The sequence below is a fragment of the Emydura macquarii genome, unplaced genomic scaffold (genome assembly GCF_026122565.2).
Source record: "Emydura macquarii macquarii isolate MOO-44397 ecotype Brisbane River unplaced genomic scaffold, CSIRO-AGI_Emac_v2 contig_2676, whole genome shotgun sequence".
Lineage (NCBI taxonomy): Eukaryota > Metazoa > Chordata > Testudines > Chelidae > Emydura > Emydura macquarii.
The window spans coordinates 9,283,079-9,302,032 of record NW_027132813.1 but is presented as its reverse complement, the minus strand read 5'-3'; the positions used below and the strand labels follow the sequence as shown (position 1 = coordinate 9,302,032).

The 18,954-nt window shown below is 45.5% G+C and overlaps 1 protein-coding gene across 2 annotated transcripts in view; it reads right to left on the bottom strand.

The window, feature by feature from the left end:
- Positions 1-7,311, bottom strand: part of ITPKB (inositol-trisphosphate 3-kinase B) — a 105,126-nt gene extending 97,815 nt beyond the window's left edge. Inside the window, exons 1-2 of one of the 2 annotated variants that reach the window (XM_067564842.1) lie at positions 7,000-7,311; positions 2,675-4,541 (exon numbers count right to left, since the gene is read on the bottom strand). In XM_067564842.1, coding sequence (XP_067420943.1) covers positions 2,675-4,351 — 1,677 coding nt within the window. In that variant the 5' untranslated portion in view covers positions 4,352-4,541; positions 7,000-7,311. The remainder of the gene's footprint in view (positions 1-2,674; positions 4,542-6,999) is intronic. The other variant, XM_067564843.1, reaches the window with a different exon arrangement.
- Positions 7,312-18,954: the final 11,643 nt, after the last annotated feature.

Sequence of the window (18,954 nt, the reverse complement as noted above, 5' to 3'; positions counted from 1 at the left end):
GCTGAAGGAAGTTGCTTGCCCTACCCTGCAAAGAACACAGAGAGGAACTACAATAGACAGCCGGACATCCCAGATAGATTCTCTAGCCAGACAGCCTCCAGAAAGGAAGAGCAGAAGTGAGCCTGCTGTTTACTGAATCTGTAAACACCCAGCATGAAATATACAACCCAGAACATACCTCCAACAAGAACCACTTTCCTGTTACCTCATTCTCAGGTGCAGCAACCTTTCCCATCTGCACAAATATCATTAATTGCAGAATGTAGATGCCCAGGCCCAGATCGTCAGCTGATATAATTCGCACAACACTACTGAGCTGAGTGGCGCTAACCTGATTTACATCAGCTGAGCATTTGGCCACCAGGGTTTATCTTGTCATAAAATGTTAGTATGATCTGTAGTCAGAATTCCTTATGCATGTTCCTGCGCTATATATTTAATTTCCAGACAGTGCACTTTGTTGAATGGGGATTGGGAAAATCAGGAAAACAAATGTGTGTACAATCTGAAACCATTCAAGTAGCTCTCTTCTGTTGTCATGGATTCTGAAATGTTCACAGTGAGAACATGAAATTGAGGTGTGGGAATGTTTTGTTATTTAAGTAAATCACGATCTGCAGAAAACAATAATGGATTACCAGGCATTTGCTCAGAATCCTGGTGAGATATTAACTATAAACTGACAAAGCAGGGGATCAACTCCACAGTGGAACTTCATGCTGTGGTAGGGAATCCTGCAACCTAACATGTATGATTGGGATTATCCAAGCAAAATTAAGTGCCAGTTAACCTCCCCCAGATTTTCAGGAGACACTTTGAGCCAGATTCTGGTCTCACTTAGGCTGGAGTAATCTCACTGATATCAATGGAGTTAGTTCCACCAGATTTAGATCAGACTCTGGCCCTTTGCTAATACAAATGAACTTTACCTACACGAGAACTTTGAATCAGGTCCGTTGTCCACAATGAGTCCTGCTGAAACAGCTTAGAAAACAGACTGTCCACAAGTAAGGATGAGACAAAGCTTTTTTAGCCACGTTTGCACACAAATCAGTTTTGAGACTCAAGGAAGCTTCCTACAGCAGCTCTGGAAATGGGTTTTGTCCCATCCACACTACCAGTCAACTGTCTGCAGCACAGGTTCAGCAGGACTTATTCCTGATAACAGTTGTCAGTGATGGACAATGAATGTCCAGAGATTTCTAAAACGAATATGCACAGAACAAAAATTTGTCAGCTAGAAGAATATCACAAAGCAAGGAGTCCAGAGAGTGACTCAAAGGATCTAAATATGCCAAACTTTTTGAAAACATGAAGAGCTACAGCATCCATAACTTTGCCAACAGTGTTTCTGCCCAGCTGCTTCTCTAGCCTCCACAGAATCGGGTCTGGATTCTTGCTATATGAAGAAATAGGCAGACAAAAAAAGGTGTTTTTCATTTTTCATAAACCACATGGAACAATCTTCCAGAGGAGATCAAGTGAATCCAGAGTCTGACCATCTTTAGGAAACACTGCAAAACCTTCCTCTTTGAAAAGGCTGTTCCACCATAGCAAGAATGACACTCACAACACTGACACCTCTCCTACCCAAAAAACCCCAGTCAACCCCAAAACCAACCGAACAAAAAAACCCAACACAAATCAACCTCAAATAAATATATAAATAAAAGTAAATTATAAAAAATGTTAAACGCTACTCTAAGCAAAGTTTTTTACCCCAAAAAAGGGAGAAGTGCCAGAGAGCCCTTGAAGTGTATTAGCTACTTCATTATTGCTATTGACTTTATGTGGAAGGTGTGCAAATGCCACAGTGGTGGACAGACAGATAGACAGATAGATAATTTGACCAACTGGCATTAAATTCTGAAGAGCAAATGTGCAGCCTTATTCTGACATGAATCAGGGGAAACTCCTCTGAAGCCATTGGAGTTATACTAGTATAAAATTGATGCCAGTGAGAAGAAAAAGAACCACACCATGGTCTGAAGTTACAAAAATAATAAACAGTGCTAGGTAAATTCTTTGCAACCAGGTTTGTAGTTCTCGGTTTGGAATTTTGCCTAAATACTACCAGACTGGGCATTCCAATGGATTGTGCAAGATCCCTCCTAAAAGCAGGGGATGACCATCAGCATACTGTTTGTGCGTGTGGGTGAGAGAGAGTGAGAGAGAGATTCTCTTAAATGACTGCAAGTTTCTTCTAAACACTTACAAATCAATATGATTTCAGCCAGGTCTGAAAGAGTTTGATGCTGGCTTTGTCTTTCACCAGAGTTTAATAAGCACACTGGGTTTGGAGTTGATGATGGCTAATGGAGCAGCATCCTGGTTGGGATAAAGAAGGGCAATTGACAGGTCTTTTACTACAATTGCCATGCTGATGATGCATTAGAAGAGGGGTTCCCAAACGATCTAGGGCAACAATATCCATTTACCTATCCTCAGCTGCCCCAGCCAGTGGCCCCCCTGCCTGTCATTTAACTGTTCACAGTCTAAGCAGCCTGGCACTGGTAAGCAGCCAAGTTCCAGGATGGGAGAGTTAGGGTACAGAAGAAGCTAGGGAGGCTGCTCCCAGCATTAAGGGAAGGAGCCATTGTGGAGACTGGGGTATCAGTATTAGAGCTGGCACTGGGGACACAACCAGGGGGAAGCTGCTTTGGGCAGGACTTACCACTTTGGGCTTGTGCTGGTCCAGAGTCTGCAGGAAGGCCTGGGCTTGATCCAAGGTGCGCTCAGGGTCGCTGGAGATGTCCTCCTCCGACTCCTCCCAGGATGAGGAGAAGCCAGTGGAAGAAGCTGAAGAGGAAGACAGCTTCCTGATGGGCATGTTCACTTGGGGGCTCTCCCCGGCCTCCTCCTCCTGACCCCCTAGATCGGTAATGATGACAGCGGGAATGCTGCTCCCACAGCAGCCCTCCCACGGGGGCTTCCCCTTTTGTTCTGTGGGTGCCGCTGTCACCAGCAGCTGACGTTCTCCAGGGTGGTCCTGCTGCGGCTGGACCCAGGCTTGATCCCCTGTCCGGCAGGAGCTCCCAGGCGCTGGGCGCAGCTCCTCCGCAGAGCCCGCCCAGGCCAGAGGGTTCCCGGGCGCCTTCCAGCAGCCAGTCTTGGGGGGGCAATGCTGCTCCTCACCCCTTCCTTGCTCCGGGGCGACTGAAGAGTCTGAGCCTCGCGATCCGCAGGTCTCGCTCCCCTCCTCTGGTGACGCGCTGCCCTGCTTCATCACCCCGGAGCCCTGCGCTCTGTGGGTCCCGTCCTCTCTCTCCATCACCCCTGAGCGCTGCGCCCGCCCAGACTCGCTCCTCGGCTCCAGCACTTCTGAGCCCTGCGCCCTGTGAATCCTCTGCCCGCTCTCCAGCACCTCTGAGTCCTGCGCGCCACTGCTCCCCCTCTCCATCACTTCGGAGTTCTGCGCCGTCGGGGAGCCGCTCCACTTCTCCCTCTTCTCGGATCCCTGCAGTTCGCAGGGGCCGCTCCTCTTTTGTGTCTCCTCTGATCCCAGCCCCCTGGGCACCCCGCCGCCCCTCTCCATCTCCTCCACACAATGCGCTCCGAGAGTCCTGCTCACCCTCTCCATCTCCCCTGACATTTGCGCTCCGTAGTACTCCAGCCCTCGCTCCGTTTCTCCGGAACCCTGCCCCCTGCGGAAACAGCTCCTCCCCTCCATCTCCCCGGAAACCTGGGCTCTGGGGGTCTCCCTCCCCCTCTCCGTCTCTCCTGGGTCCTGCGCTGCGCGGCTCCCGCTCCCCCTCTCCGCCTCCTGCCAGGGAAAGGGGCTTCTCGGGACTCTGTCCTCCCCCCTGGGCCCCTCCTCTGGGGCTCTGCCGCTGCGGGATAGGGTGGGAGACGGCGATCTCCTGCCCAGCCGGGGGCTCTTGAGGTGGAGGGTGGCGGAGCTGTGCGCCTGGATGTGCGCCTCGAAGAGCCCCACTTTCTGGTTCACCTGCACGTTCTGCAGCTCCCGCTGGCGGGGCCGCGCTGGCCCCTTCCTCCCCTCCTCGGAGCCAGGCGGGGGCGACCTGGCAGCGGCCCCCGACGGCTCTTCTCTTCCCAGCCGGCTCGACCAGCTCGGGCTGCTGGGCCGCCGTGTGCCCCCGGCGCTCCCCGGCTCCTCCGGCGGCGGCTGCTCGGCCGGGGGGAAGAGGAAGGCCGAGCTGGTTCGGGAGCAGCTGGGGCTCCCGGCGCCCGGGCTGAGAACGGCTAGCGGGCAGCAGGCGCCGTGGCGCTCCGGTACCTGCAGCAGCTGCCCCCGGGGAGGAGGCGTCTTGCTCCTGCTACCGCCGCTCTTCACCTCGTTGCTGCTATTCATCATCACCAGGCTATTGAGCGCATAGCAGTACACAGCCATAGTACTGAGCCCGGGCGCACGCGGGGGGAGCCGCCGCCTCCTCCTCCTCCTGGGTCAGCCTCTGCGGGGCAGCCGGGGTCCTCCCTGGGCCAGGGGCAGCACCATCGCCTGGGAAGCCGGAGGGTGGCGGAGAAGCCCTCGCCCGGAGCTCCATAAACAAATCAGCTGGCGAGGAGAGAGAGCGATGAGCCTGCAGCGAAGAGGAACAGACAGCGCTATGGGCACAGGCATGGGGCAAGGCACCGAGGCAGCAGACTCTGCCCGGGGGCACAGAGGGAGGGCGGCTGCCGGATCTAGCTATGGGATGAGGGCGGCAGGCGACAGACCCGGCCCACGGGCAAAGGCTGAGAGGGGGAGTGTCTATGGCTTGGTCTGCTGGGGCCCTCTGTGTGCATGGAGTCAATTGTATACATGTATATCCACTGCTTCTGGCTGTGTGTGACTTACTTTATATATGTGTGCAAGTGAGTGCCTGAATCGACTTACTGGCTCACGTGTCCATGTGTGTGTGTGTGTGTGTGTGTGACACTCTGTATCTCAGTGCATCTCCATGTGTGTGTCCAGGTGTTATGTCTGGGTGCATATCCGTGGCTTTGTGTATGTTATGTGTGTATCACTCTGGCATGGAGTATGCCAAACACATGTATGTCCTTGTCTACCACTTCAAGTGTGTGTTTGCATGTCTCTTTGTTACCTTACCTCCGGTAATGGCTACTTCTAGTTTGGAGGTGTTTCTGGCTGGCTCTGTATAACTTCTGCCTGTGTATTCCTACTGCCTTGAACATGTGTGTATCTGCATTTTTTTGGTGTAGGCTACCTCTATCAGCATTAGCTGATCAACATTTGTCTGTCAAACCTGTGTTTCAATGGAAAACTGGGTTTTCATTCAACTAAGTAAAATCTTTCACAAAAAGTGTCCACTTTCTGTGGAAGAATTCAACTTTTTCAACTAAAAACACACACCTTGTAGTTCACATGCCTCATGCCTCCTGTCTCCTCTGCAGGCCGGCTCTCCAGCCACACATCTTTCAGGGTGTTCTGGCTAAGCGAGTGGGGAAATTATTGTGTATCTTGACAAGAGGTGTAGCCTAGCTAACAGGCCCAGCCTATAGAAGAGAATGGGGGGCATGAAGCACTCAAACTACAACTCCCATAAAGCACCACAACAGAATTTCTAAATAACAATTTTGAAGTTTTGGCTTAAATATGTGGAAGTACTGGTGTGGCTTTGTCTGTTATGTGTGTGTGTATATGTCTGTCCTCATAAGACATGAAGATCAATGAGGTTCTGCTTTTCAGTGTAAATGGGTTTTAGTTCTATGTCTTTGTGTGGCTTGTATATTATGGATCCACGTGTCTGCTGTTCTCTCTCTGTGTGCATCTGTATGGCTTTGTGCAACTTCATGTATGTTAGATCTAGCTGTGTTTACTCTGTGTGTGTCAGCTCTTTGTGGTATACATTTGTGTATGCATCTCTTGAATTACAATCTTCCATATACTCTTGGGCATGTCTAGCTTGTGTTCGGTATATAGACATCTGGATGGGTGTGTCAGCTCTTTGTGTGTATGTGATTCTCCCTGTGTGGGTGACCCTCTATCCATGTGTGCTTCTGTGTGTCTTTGTCTGTTTATAGTAGCCCTGTGTGTTTCTTTGTACATGTATGTATGTATGTGTAGCTAGAATTACAGTCTGCTTTTCAGGTCGGAGCATTTTAATTCTATGGATGAGAGATGCATCAGTGTGTTTTATATGTGTGTAAATGTTTATTTATATGCACAGGAGCATACACAGGCTGCAAGGTAAGTGTCTTTGAATGGACCTGTGTGCAACTCTATGTCCATGTGTACTTCTGTGTGTCCTTGGGAGTCTATGTGCTAAAGGCCTTTGTATTGTGTGTTAAAATGAAATTAAAAGGCAGCTGTTCGCGCGGGGGTATAATTTGCAGCAGTGTGCATGTCCGGTGGAGTGTGCTGGATATTAGCTCTGTGCACATGCATCTCTAGCATGCCAGCCTTCTGGTCACACTGGTCCATGTTGTGACAGTGTGCAACCAGGTGCGTGCAGATTTCGTGTGTGTGTGTGTGTGTGTGTGTACATGCCCATCTCTAGCAAAGACATTTGAGCGCGCCCACCCTGCTACAGAGTGAGAGAGCCTTTCATACTTAACTCCTATCCGGAGAGATGCAATCTAAGGCGGGCGGCTGAGCAGTTTTGCCCATTGCCGACAGTTTGCTTTACCCTCACTGAAGAGAACAAGCCCATTTTTCTTTTCAATGGCCTTCAGAACGGCAGGTTAACACGTTTACCCGAACATGCTCTGACTGCCTTTTGCCACCACACTCATCTTTTCAGACATGCATTTGCTGCTACCGCTCATCTTGCCTGAAAAGGCTGGCAATTTGCTTCTGCCTGCAGCAGAATGCAACTGCTAACGCAAAGGGGTGAAAATACAGCTCATTACATAGCGGAGAAGGGGCTTAAAATGGCATTTGCAAGAGAGGCACGTTTGAGAAACATCGTGCAACTTGTGCAATTGATTTTTGCCGTGATCCAGCCCTTCTGCCCTGCAGTTCTTCCCAGATAAAGACAGAGCCGCTTCATCGAGCGAAAGCTAAGGAAAAGCTCGAATTAAACAAGCCACCCTTACCTGATATATCAGGGACTCATGCAGACTTCACAGTCCTTTCAGTTCACATCTCCTTGAAAGACCCGCAGGAACTGAGACCCAAAACAACGCTCCCGAAATCATTTCCTCATCCAGATCAAGATTTTCAAATGTAGCCGTATGTATTGTATAGAACAGAGTTTTTAAAACATGGGCTAGTTTCTTTTTCGTTGACTCGCCGGGCTTGTCTTAACTGATTTGTTGCTTTGCTAATTGATTGTCCTTTCCCCGGCAACAAAGCCATCCGCTTTGTCACTTTCAGCCTTGCCGTTTCTTGAATGTTTTTTTGTTCAATGTGTGCGATCAAAAGGGAAAGAGAGAGAGCGGGAGGGAGGGCGGAGAGCTAAGGGGAGGGGGGTAGGAAAGCAGGAAGGAAGTTGTGAGCCTGTCTGGGGTTGAACTCAGCGGAACAAGTTTCATTTCTTTTTTTTTTTTTTTTTCCTATTGCTTGGTAAGACCGCTGGAGGGAAACACTAAAAAAAAGTTTCCATTGTTAACTAGTAAAAAAAAAAAAAAAGTTTCAGCGTCTGTGGGTTAAAGATACACGATCCACTTTCCACCCTTTGCTTGCTCTTACTATGTATAACTTTCTGCACTATTTTAAAACACCTAAACTTCAGTTCCTTTTCACAAAGAAGATCCTTGGGTCATTGCCTAGCGTATACAGAGGCTGCTGTTTGCATCTAATACACACACTGCTGGGCTTCCAAGGCACATGATGCAGACCTAGGCTAGGTACCAGGGAAGTCATAGTGTAAGAAGCTTCAAAACAAGGTGGGTTCAAATTCTCTAACCTAAGTAGCATTTTTTTTAGAACCTTAACGTTCAGGATTCTAATTCCAGTACTCAGGGGGTTAAATGCACCTCTGTACAGAGGGCCTGCCCAAGGCCAGTGTGGTTAAGGCCATTTCAGTCCCACTGACATCCTGTTTTGAGGCATTAAGTGGTGCATGGGCTTGTGTGGTACTGGCCTTCTGCACAGGGGAGCATTTCTCCCAAAGTGAGGAAATGACTTGGAGGGGATTCAGTTCTCCCCTGCCCTGCACCTTGTTGGTCATTTGCACATTGCACCTGTACAATGAGGGTGCAAAATGCTACCTTTCCAATGTGGTAGTGTTTTATTACCTAGTTGGCGCTGGTGGAAATGACTAAAGATACAGGGCAACAGAGAATCAGGATCCTTAGCGTAGATCCTCAGCCGATGTAAACTGTCATAACTCTGTGATAACTTCACTTAGCTTAGGATCTGCCCCCTGTATTTCTGTAGGATAGTGTTCTAAATGTGGGTCTAGAATGAAGGGTGTCCTTCCTGTTGGGGGATATGTGATACAACTGCAGGCCCCAGGCACAACTCCCATTTGGCAGCAAGACCAGGCCCTTGGCTGGGAAAAGGGGTGATTTTTAAGATTTGAGATGGCAAGCTCAATGTAAAATCCCTAGTGGAGGCAAGGCACTGCAGTTTTTATCCTGTAGCTAGTCCAAGATAACGCCAGCTAGTGGTTAAAGGGCTAACCTCAACTAGCTATACTGAGGTAAAAACAACCCTAACTTGTCTCTGCTAGGATTTTATACTGAGATAACTATCTTGATGTAAAACCATACCTCTTTTGTGCAGTAAAGTCATAGCCTTTGGGGTGAACAGGGACAGACAGTTTTCTGAATCTGCAGGAGACGTGGATTGCCAATCCCACAACCCACTAAAAATAAGCACATTTTTGTTTTTCTAGCCAGAGAAATCTCATTTAGATCTCTGTGCAGGAAAAGAGAGTTTTAGAATCTTTCCACAAAAATAGCAGCTTTTTCTGCAATTTCTGAGTTCAGAGGGGCCTTGTTTTTCACGGACTTAAGCATGTGGGTAATATTACTCACAGAAGCAGACATATTGACTAAAGTTACTCGTGTAAGAGTTTGCAGGATCTGACTTCGTGGCTCCCACTCTATGCAATGTGTATATACATACCTACATACATATATATACATACAGATAGCAGGAAAATTTTATCTTTATAATAAATAAAGAAACATCTGAAGATTTAGGTGTGCCCCTTTAGAAAATCTGCAGTATTCTACAACAAGGGCATGTTCGCATATGTGTTGCTATGTATCCATATAGCTGTATGTGCATATTTTAGACCATTACTTAGGGCTTTTTTAGACTAGGGATTTTGCCCCAAAGTAACCACATTAAAAAGCCCTAATGCAAACCCACTGCCCTGGTGCAAAATGCTGCTTCCCTCAGTATGACCTACCCCAGGATAATTTACCAGGTTACGTCACATGAGTGCAAGCTCCATCTTCCACCAGTGCAGCACATCTACATTGCAAGTTTGCATTGGCGTAGCTACATTTATACATAAATCCCCAGTGTAGACAGGGCCTTCAAATATTGTAATATTTTTTAAGAGTCAGAAAATATGACCTCCAGATCTAAATTTCTTCTGCATACATCACATAAAACATCACTCTTTTAATCATACAGGGAATGGTTAATAAAAATTGAAAGAAAATAAAAATATCTTAGAAACAAATCCCATTTTTGTGATGTTTAGATAAGGCAGGGAAATGGTACTTTCCAGCCCTGGTCAAAGTTCAGTGCGCTAGTTTTCCCATCGAGTAACTGGCAGAAGATCGGCCTATGCTGTACATCAATTAGACTAAGTGGCAATCACAAATCTAAATAGGTCACAAAGGTAGACTATTTGGTCCCATGGATTCATATTCTTGCTATGTAAAAACATGGAAGGGTAGGGAAATAATATTTCTTTCATGAAATGGAGGATCAGTTCTATTATTTTATTAATGATTAATTATTATTACTATAGTGTATAGGGGCTCCAGTCATGGACCAGAACCCCAATGTCCGAGGTGATGCACAAACAGAACAAAAAGACAGTCCCTGTTCCAAAGAGCTTACAGTCTAAATATAGTAAAAGTAAAATTCTTAAACAACCACAAAAGGCCTAAGCCAGTAGCAACCCTATCACTGACTTCAGTGGAAGATAGATCAGGGCCCAAATCCCTCACATCTAAATTTATAACCACTGCTCCCAAACAAAATCACTGTACCACAGGGGAGACACTGAAGTGGACTGAGACGGGATAATATACAAGCATCGGAACCTACAAACCATTACTCATGCCAATAGTCCTTACTCACATGAACATTGCCATCAAAATTAACAGGATTACTCACTTGTGGAAGGGTTTGCAGACCACAAAGGAAGCAGAGAGGAGACAAATAATGAAAGCAGGCCATAGATCCAAAGGTGTGTAAAAGACTCCCATCGACACAGAGGATGGGAATATTTTAGAAAGAGAAACTTCATGATTCTCAAAGTTAATGATATCATGGTATTTTTGTGCACTTAAAGGAATACCAGTGCATCGATCAGTTAATTATATGCATGTTCTAAATAAGAAAATGTACAGGTCAGGAAAACTGATACAACCCTCCCCCCATCTACTATATATCATCCTGTCTAATAACAATAACAACAACAGCCTCAAAGTATCCCCATTCCTAATGGAATTGTGTTCCACTTTTATTACATGTTCCATCTCTGTTAAAAAACCAATCTTTGCCAGTCTCTTGAGTGGTTGCTTAAGACATTTTGCATTGTGTATTACAAATGAATTTTCAAAACAGGTATGCCTGTCACGATCTCTTCGACCATGAATGGTGTTTATAGCCTCCCAGTGGAAGATATTATTTTGTTCATATTTCGCAGCAGAAAGTCCAGTTGTATAACAATAGAAAATATGGGTATGGAAATAAGGAGTAATTCCACATAAGGCAAGAGACTTACTTCACATTTACCTCACTATAACTGAGGATGAATTTGGCTAAAATTTTCTAAGAAAAATAACCACACGTGACTTAACAGGAGATACAACCCAAAACTAATGTTGAGGGATGGCTACTCTTCATGAAATGTGAGCATTCCTGTCACAAGAATGATGCATTTCTGATCATTCCAGGGAGCCAGAGTGAGCAGGTGGATAAAGTAAAGGAAGGGGAATAAGGAATTAGATATTCAGTTGCACGTCAGTCCCTCTTTGTATTGTTTCAGAGGCGCAAAGGGGTGAGAAAGCAGCCACCTCTAGCCAGTTGAAAATTTCTCTGTCATGGGGGAACTCTCAGCTGGGTCAGAGCTGGCTTACCAAATCACTGCACTAACATCTTTTCCCACTCACACATATTTGGCTCCTAGCATGGGGAGAACAGTGAGGTGGGAAGAGGGTATGGGTGGAACATTGTGGTCCAGTTCTTGCTCAGCAGGCATATGGGTCCAGATCCTCCATTGTATTTAGGTACCTAACTCCCACTGGTTTCAGGGTTTCACTATTAGAATTTAGAGCTGCCTCTAGGCTCCATTAACCTACACTAGAACTCAGACCACTGTAGAATCTCCATAAGAATCAGTTGTGGCTGTCTGAAAGCTGCCTCTTCTCGGCCATGTCAAACAAGCACAGTGAAGCTGAGAATCTGATGCAAGGATTTCTATGTTTTATTCTCGATTCCACTACTTGCTTGCTGCATGATACGGGGGATGTTTTAAAAAATACTTTTCTGCCTGTGAAACAGGTATAATAATCTACTGTGCCTCACAGGGGTGTTCATGGCTCCATATCACTTGATGTTTGTCAAGTACTGAGAGATCTTTGGATGAAAGGAGCTAAATGCAAAGTATTAGTGGTAGTATTCTAAGAACATGAGGCTAGACGATGTGCTCCAGCTCTTGTAGCAGGGGGTTGGAGAACTCTGAAAGAGTTCAAGTGCTTTGATTTCTGTGGATGAAAGGAATTATACAAAGACTAAGTAAGTAATTATCTATAGACATGGACATGCAAAGAGATAGGGAAAGAAAGAAACTTTTGCACTAGGCTTAGACATCCATCCCAGATCTGAGCTATTACTGTTCTGTTTGGTGCAACACACTCATGCAGAAGGTATCTTTATTGTTCCATTAGATAATTTACTAAATTGTATGTGTGTGTGTCTGTGATTGTGAAGACACATTGGTTTTATGCTCATGTAATTCAATTGAGTTCTGTAGAGTTGTTCCTTCTGTAGTCTAATGTGAGAGAAGATTCAGGCCCAAGGTCTGTAATATGTGTGTGTCATAAACACGTTTCACTGTTCTGCAATAGATTAGCAAGTTGACCCACTGTTCTCACTTACTATTAATAATATGTGTACAGCTGTATATCTGTGGAGTGTCCTATGAGTCAGCATTAAGGTTTCCTTTTTGCACTGACGTTGAAAGGGGCATTACAAAAACACAGTAAAACATACATATTTTTTATTTTCTTAATAAAAGGATGCAAATGGAATATATCTCACTCATTATTTCTAAGGCTACTAACGGTTGTACATAAGTGCCTGGAAAAGGGGTTAAAACACCAACTGTTCAAATACTATTTCAGTATCTGGAAAGGTTTTCCTATTCATCGGCCACAATTATTCCATTGGACTGTGACCACGTAACCATAATTGGACAGCTTTGCATTTGTTTTAGATAATTTTTATTATGGCAGGAAAAAGACAAGCTGTTTTTAAAAAAAAGTCTGCAATATGTCATGTAAGGTTTTTTTCACCGGCTCTGGCAGGGTTGCTCTCTCTGCTTTTGTAAAATATAATGGATGTATATTACATGACATGGCTGAGATAATCCACAGAACCTTTTTTAGGGATGAGATGAACAGGAAATCACAGGAAATGTTGTCAAAGTTTCCATTCTCTATAATGAGTGGCCTCTGTTTTTGGAGGGAGAAAAGAAAAGGGTGGGGGGAGGGGAATTTAGGAAGATTTGTTTTGTAATTTTAGATCCCACAGTGGGAGGTGGACATTTAATGCATTTAATTAAAAATAAAGCATCAAGGATCCATGAGAGAATCTATTGTTACATATATCTGAGGGCCTGTGGCATAACAATACATTTTAAGGATTTACCAAAATATTTTTAATAAAGCACACGCACAAAAAGAACAGATGTTTATCGTACTCTCCTATGTCTGTGAAAGGAAAAATGTCCAGATTTGAATCAATACAGTCGATTTTAATAAACTGGCATCTGATGGTTAATTGCTATTAATTTTGAAAACTAAGTCACTAAAGCTAGGAAAATATCCTTAAATGACGCTACTGGACAACAATGTATTCTGTTCTGTATACAGTACTTCTCATTGCCATGCAACGAATTGCAAAGGCCAACGGACCTCTGACCCCGAAAGACAGCTTGAACTACAACACTCACTGAAAACCACCAGTCCTTAAATGTAAAAGCAATTGGCTCAAGCAAGAACATCTTCCCCAGCTAGAGTGAAATCCATGTTCTGGTTCAAGTCACTGCTTTCCCCTGAAAAACTAGATATGGGCAATACCCCTATGGAAATAACAACACTTGCACCCACACACACTTATGCACATGTGCACACGCAGTCAAGAACGGGATGGGGGTGCACACAAGCTCTGAGTCTGAGCAAACACTCAGTTCGTGCATTCACACAGACATGCACACACATATACGCTCCTAGCTAGAGTAAACACACCGGCACAGCGTGACCACATGCATGTGTTCTACTCCTGGCTCCATTACCAGGGGCATTGGAGTGGGAACTTGTGCATGCATGTGCTCACACACACACGCTCAGGTGCACACACTTGAACATGTTTCCACCCTCCTCTAGAATCGGAAGGGCTGGTAATCTTGAGAGGGAGTCGCATCTCAGAAGATTTCCAACCCAATGCTGCAGACTCACAAGGTTTAGAGCAGGCTAAGAAGGTGGGTGCTTAGTCTAGCGTTTAGCATGGGACTGGGAGTTAGAGGTTCTATTCCCAGCTCTACCGCTGACTAACGCTGTATCTTTAGGCAAATCTTTTAGGACAAAATTTTCAAATCAAGCTGCCTAAAGGAAGGCACCTAAATAAGTAGCCATATTTTTAGGGGTGCTGAGCACCACAATTCTCACTGAAGTCAATGGCTTTTCACCAGGGATGAATCTGGCCCATTGTGCAATTTTGCTTCTGTGCTTCAGCAAATGCTGTCTGATTATTTATTTTTCCTTTTAAAAATGCAAAGAAGTTTTTACATTCTGGACAGATAATAATAATAATGAGCTGCTTGAAACAAAATGTCTAGAGAATAATTACAACCAGTGAAGATGCAGATCTGGCCCAGGAGAAAACATTAGCCACCCATTTCCACAGCTGCTGAATAAGACCTGAAGCAGATGGTCAGATTAGTCCTAGTGGGCTCTTCTGAAACATTAAGTCCTTTGCTGCCTCGCTCCTGCAGGATAGGAATTAATTCTGCGACACATCTTGGAGAATTCCAGGGATATTGGAGAAGGGTTCGCCTAGAGAGAACAATAAAAAAGCCTGGATGGGAAGAGGTGAACTTTGTCTCCTGAAATCCCACAGCACAATTCTTGTGCTTTCTTCCTATCCTTTGATCTGCCTTTGTCCTGTGCGCTCTTCCTGACACACCTATTCATCTGGACCAGATTCTCTTCCACCACATCAGTGTGAGTCCCTTTAATTCCCAGGGGAGTTGTGATATGAGACAGGAAGAAGTTGGCCCTCTGGAGTTATATGCTGCTATGTTAGTGTGAGGCCAAATCCTGAAGTCAGGCAGCTGGCTCGCCTTTACTGCCATGGAGGGGAGCTTTTACGCTGGCATGCCTGATTCAGAGGACACTCAAGCTGGTGCAGTAAAGGATGTGAAGCAGATGTTCAGCCACTCCATGGTGGGAAGTTCATGCAAATAAGCTCTTTGCACCCCCTCTGACTGTGCCTCCAAAATCTTGCATTAAGGAAATATGGAGGTTTCTGTTGCCTGGGGACAACACTTGGCTGCCTGGTGATGGGGAAGGGGAGACGGGATGGAGTTGAGTGTGACCCCTGCATCCCAGAAATAGCACTTGTGGAAGGGGAGCTGGGTGAGCTCTAGGAGCTACGCTGCTCCCACTCTGATTGGCCAGGTGGGACAGGCTCCTTTAGTTCCAGAAGGCCTCTGTACCAGCTGACTGCTCTATTTTTACAGCTGGCATTACTTTTGGCACAAAGGCTGCTGTTTCAATGCCCTGCTCTGCAGATGCCTCCAGGAGGCAGTGGAGGGATTGATTTGTAAATGCTGAGTGAGATTTGGCCCCACAGCCATAGAAACCAAGGCAAGTTTTAAACATCGGCCCTTTTATCCCCACCCACAGCCCAGTGAGGCTCCGTTCTTAAGGTCAGTCTCATCAGAAGCAGGAGTGGGAGAGCTGGACAGAGCTCCACAGATTACCCACACCAGCATTTCATTTGAAAAAGTATTTGGGTTTTGCCAATTTCATGACATTTTCTCCTTTTGCTAATCACACCTCCCACGCTACCCGGATTGTGCAGCTCCAGGGAAATCCTGGATCTGCTTTCTGAGACCAAGCAAGGAGAGATTATGCACAGATTACTAGTGAGCCTGATGGCAGCTTGGTTCTGTACAGGCCACGTGGGAGCCAGAACAACATGTACCAGGCAACGCTAACCCTTCCCCCTCAGTCCAAACCCCAAGCAGAGGGAGAGATTTTGTTAAAAGGTGCCCGCAGAAATGCCTTGGAAGAGTCCAGTTTGATAGTGAAGACCACCAGTGTCCTGGAATACCCATCTTTTTGGAGAGAGGATGCTGGCAGACCTATTGAATCAGCACTAGGATCCACTCCACCGCCATGCAGCCAAATTTCTGTATTCCTCAGCTGAGTAATTTCTGGAGTGGCCAGTGACTCTACTTTATGAAGAAACCTTATTTCCTTCTGTTTTATTGATCTGACATTTCCCAAAAAGAACAAAATGTTGGAATAACTAAATATCTTCCTCTTCCCTCCTCCCCCCCCAACCCATCTGTCAGTACAGAAGGTTTACAGTCCTTGGTACATGTTGCAAATGTGGTGGATGGGGCTGAACAAAGAGTTACAGTAACCAGTGAAAGAGATGGCCTTGGAGTTATAATCAGTGATCGTCACCAAGGAATCACCTGCCATTTGCGCCCTTTGGCAAGGAGAGCTATGGGAAGCGTGTCGCACACACTACTTAAAATCTAGAGGCTGCACTGGTGACTGCCAAGGAGGCACTTTCTCACCGAGTTAGAGAGAAATCCATGAATGGTGGGAGCGGGAGTTGTTTTGCTGGAGGTGCACAGGCTCATGCCCGTCTCACACACACGAGTGGGAAGCAGGAATAGCTCTATCAAAGGCGCAAGTGAGCGGAAAATCGGACCTGCTGACTTTTGGGTGGGACTTAAAAAGAAGGGGTGAAATTCTAGCCCCACAGTAAAGGGGGGGTTAATGGGACCAGCATTTCACCAAAGTCTTTCCCTTTTACAACCACTAGCGCTTTTCCCAAGAATGGGAGACTGAATCATAGAATGATAGAAGATTAGGGTTGGAAGGGACCTCAGGAGGTCATCTAGTCCAACCCCCTATTCAAAGCAGGACCAACCCCAACTAAAACATCCCAGCCAATGCTTTGTCAAGCTGCACCTTAAAAACCTCTAAGAGTGGAGATTCCATCACCTCCCTAGGTAACCCATTCCAGTGCTTCACCACCCTCCTAGTGAAAAAGATTTTCCTAATATCCAACCTAGACCTCCCCCATCCTTCTCCAGCATCCTCATCTAATTCTAACTGAGAAATGTATATTTTCCTAATGACATCATCACTGGGGTTTCAAAGTGACACACTATTCTTCACACTCCCCCACCTAAAAGGACCCCGAAGTAGCTGAGTGTTGCTGTTGCATTTCCACCCCAATGCATGAGAAGTGATCACTGTACACAGGGTTTGTAGAGCTCTTTGGGATCCTCTGGAATGAGGTGGAACTCTGGCCCAGGAAAGCACATGATTCATGAAGACGATGTCAGTAGGGCTGTGGCATGGCTCCAGAGGGTTTCTGCTTGAGGCCCATCCTGTAGGGACCCTGCTTCGGCGCTCCCACTGAAGCCTCATCCCTTCCCTCTCCTTATTCTCAAAGTGGTTATTTGGTTTGAGAATTATCCTGGCAACCCAACTTCCAATTGTGTAAATGAGAAGTAACACCCCATGCAGTCAAAGGAATTGCACCAGGATAAGATGGAGGCAAATGAGAGGAGAATCAGGCCCCAAGCATTTAAAGTTAAACCAGCAAGGATGTAGAGGGAAGGGTGGCTACCCTAACAGAAGGAGTTTAACTCAGACAAACACTTGATAAGCTCTTCCCTCCTATCCCTTTACAAGTGCAGTTAGTTATCCCACTAGCTGGATACACACTCTTCCATGTCCAAGTTAATTTCTGGTACAGGGTTAGTTTGCAGCTGGGAGCAGGTGATGGCATGGGCTCTGGCATTCGTTTGTCACCAGCATTACATTTAAAATACTTTATTTTAGCTGAACAAGGGCATTGAAGGCCTTGCTGGCCATTGCCCATGCTGACTCTTCAAACAAAGATGCAATGCCCAACGGTCTGTGGTTCCCACATTAGTTTTCTTTCTGGAAAAATTAACTCTTCCTTGGCAGGAACCTGAGCAAGAATTTTAGGACCTACATTTGGAAAGTCCACATCCCTGGCAAAGAAAAAAACAAACACATTGATGCTAACATTAGAGCTGTTGACCTATTTGCCACCAAATGATTCATTACCCAAAAAAGCAGACAGTGCCGGGGGAACTTTAAGGACCACAGGGGTCAAAAAAATGGGATGTGCACAGGTTAGAAATGGTGCCCTTTGAAAGCATTAAAAGGGCAATCCATACTCAGTAATTAGTAATGGTCCAAGACAATTCTAGAAGTAGCCAGGATAACGATGCTTTTTCACACCATGTTATCCTGGTTTATGGTACCCAGAAGTTTCTTTAAGGGACAATAACAACTGGAAACAAGTACCAACTCTACATTATCATCAGAGGCATGTATTTGCAGAGCTCTCTGCCTATGAAAAACTTAAATGGGAAATTAAAAAAAAAAGATGAGCAAGACTTTAAGTGTCTCATTGATACAAACACTTCAGAATCCTTCCTCATACTTTACAAACAATCTTAATGTTTATTGCAGACAAGAGAGTCTCCTTCCCAATAAGCAAATGTTGCACACAAGTTTGTCACTGCATCACACAGAGGACCAGATTTCAAGTTACATCATGGGAAATTTGGAAACAATGGTATTTTCTGCTCTTACACCAGTGTCACTGACATCAGAATCTGTCCCAGAAACTGTTTCTTGTGGAGTGGACTAGAGATGCCTCTAAATGATTGTTTCCTATTTAGAAGCAGAAAAGAAAGCTCAATGGAGACTGGTTATTTTAAAGGCAGCACTTGTGTTTCAGTGGAGCAGATTTGAACCACATTCGGAAGACAGTGATGATGCCCTTTGTGCTCATGACATGGGAAGAGGCACTAACACATATGCATTTGTTGTCTGCATTTGCCTGGCAATTGTCTATAAGCTGCGTCTCTTCTGATATTATCACAAGATGGGAGATGTCCAAGATCAATGTTACAGCTAGTTTTACATTACAATCCAGATGTTTGATCCCATGCTAACTTCATGAAAACTAAACCCAATTCTCAAATTTTTCATCCCTGATCTCAAGACAGAGAGGACTTTTTAAAAGCAGGGGTCAGTCAGCCCAGGGGTTTGTCAGAGAGGGTAGCTTGGCAAAGATAGGATGAGGTTAGCTCTTTGTGGAGAGTTTCTTAACTTTTTTGCCAAGCCCTGTCTCAACAATGGATGAGCTAGAAACTTTCCATCTGGTTTAATAGGTTAACCTGTTGTCCTCAATGGGGAATGGTACCTCTGACATTTTTTAACGAAATCAGATGGGAGAATTTTGGATAAAAATCACCTGGTTTTATTTTTCCTAACTAACTTTCAAACGTTTTAAATTTAGGTATAAAATACCAACAAAATAAACCTAACAGGCTCTTTTTG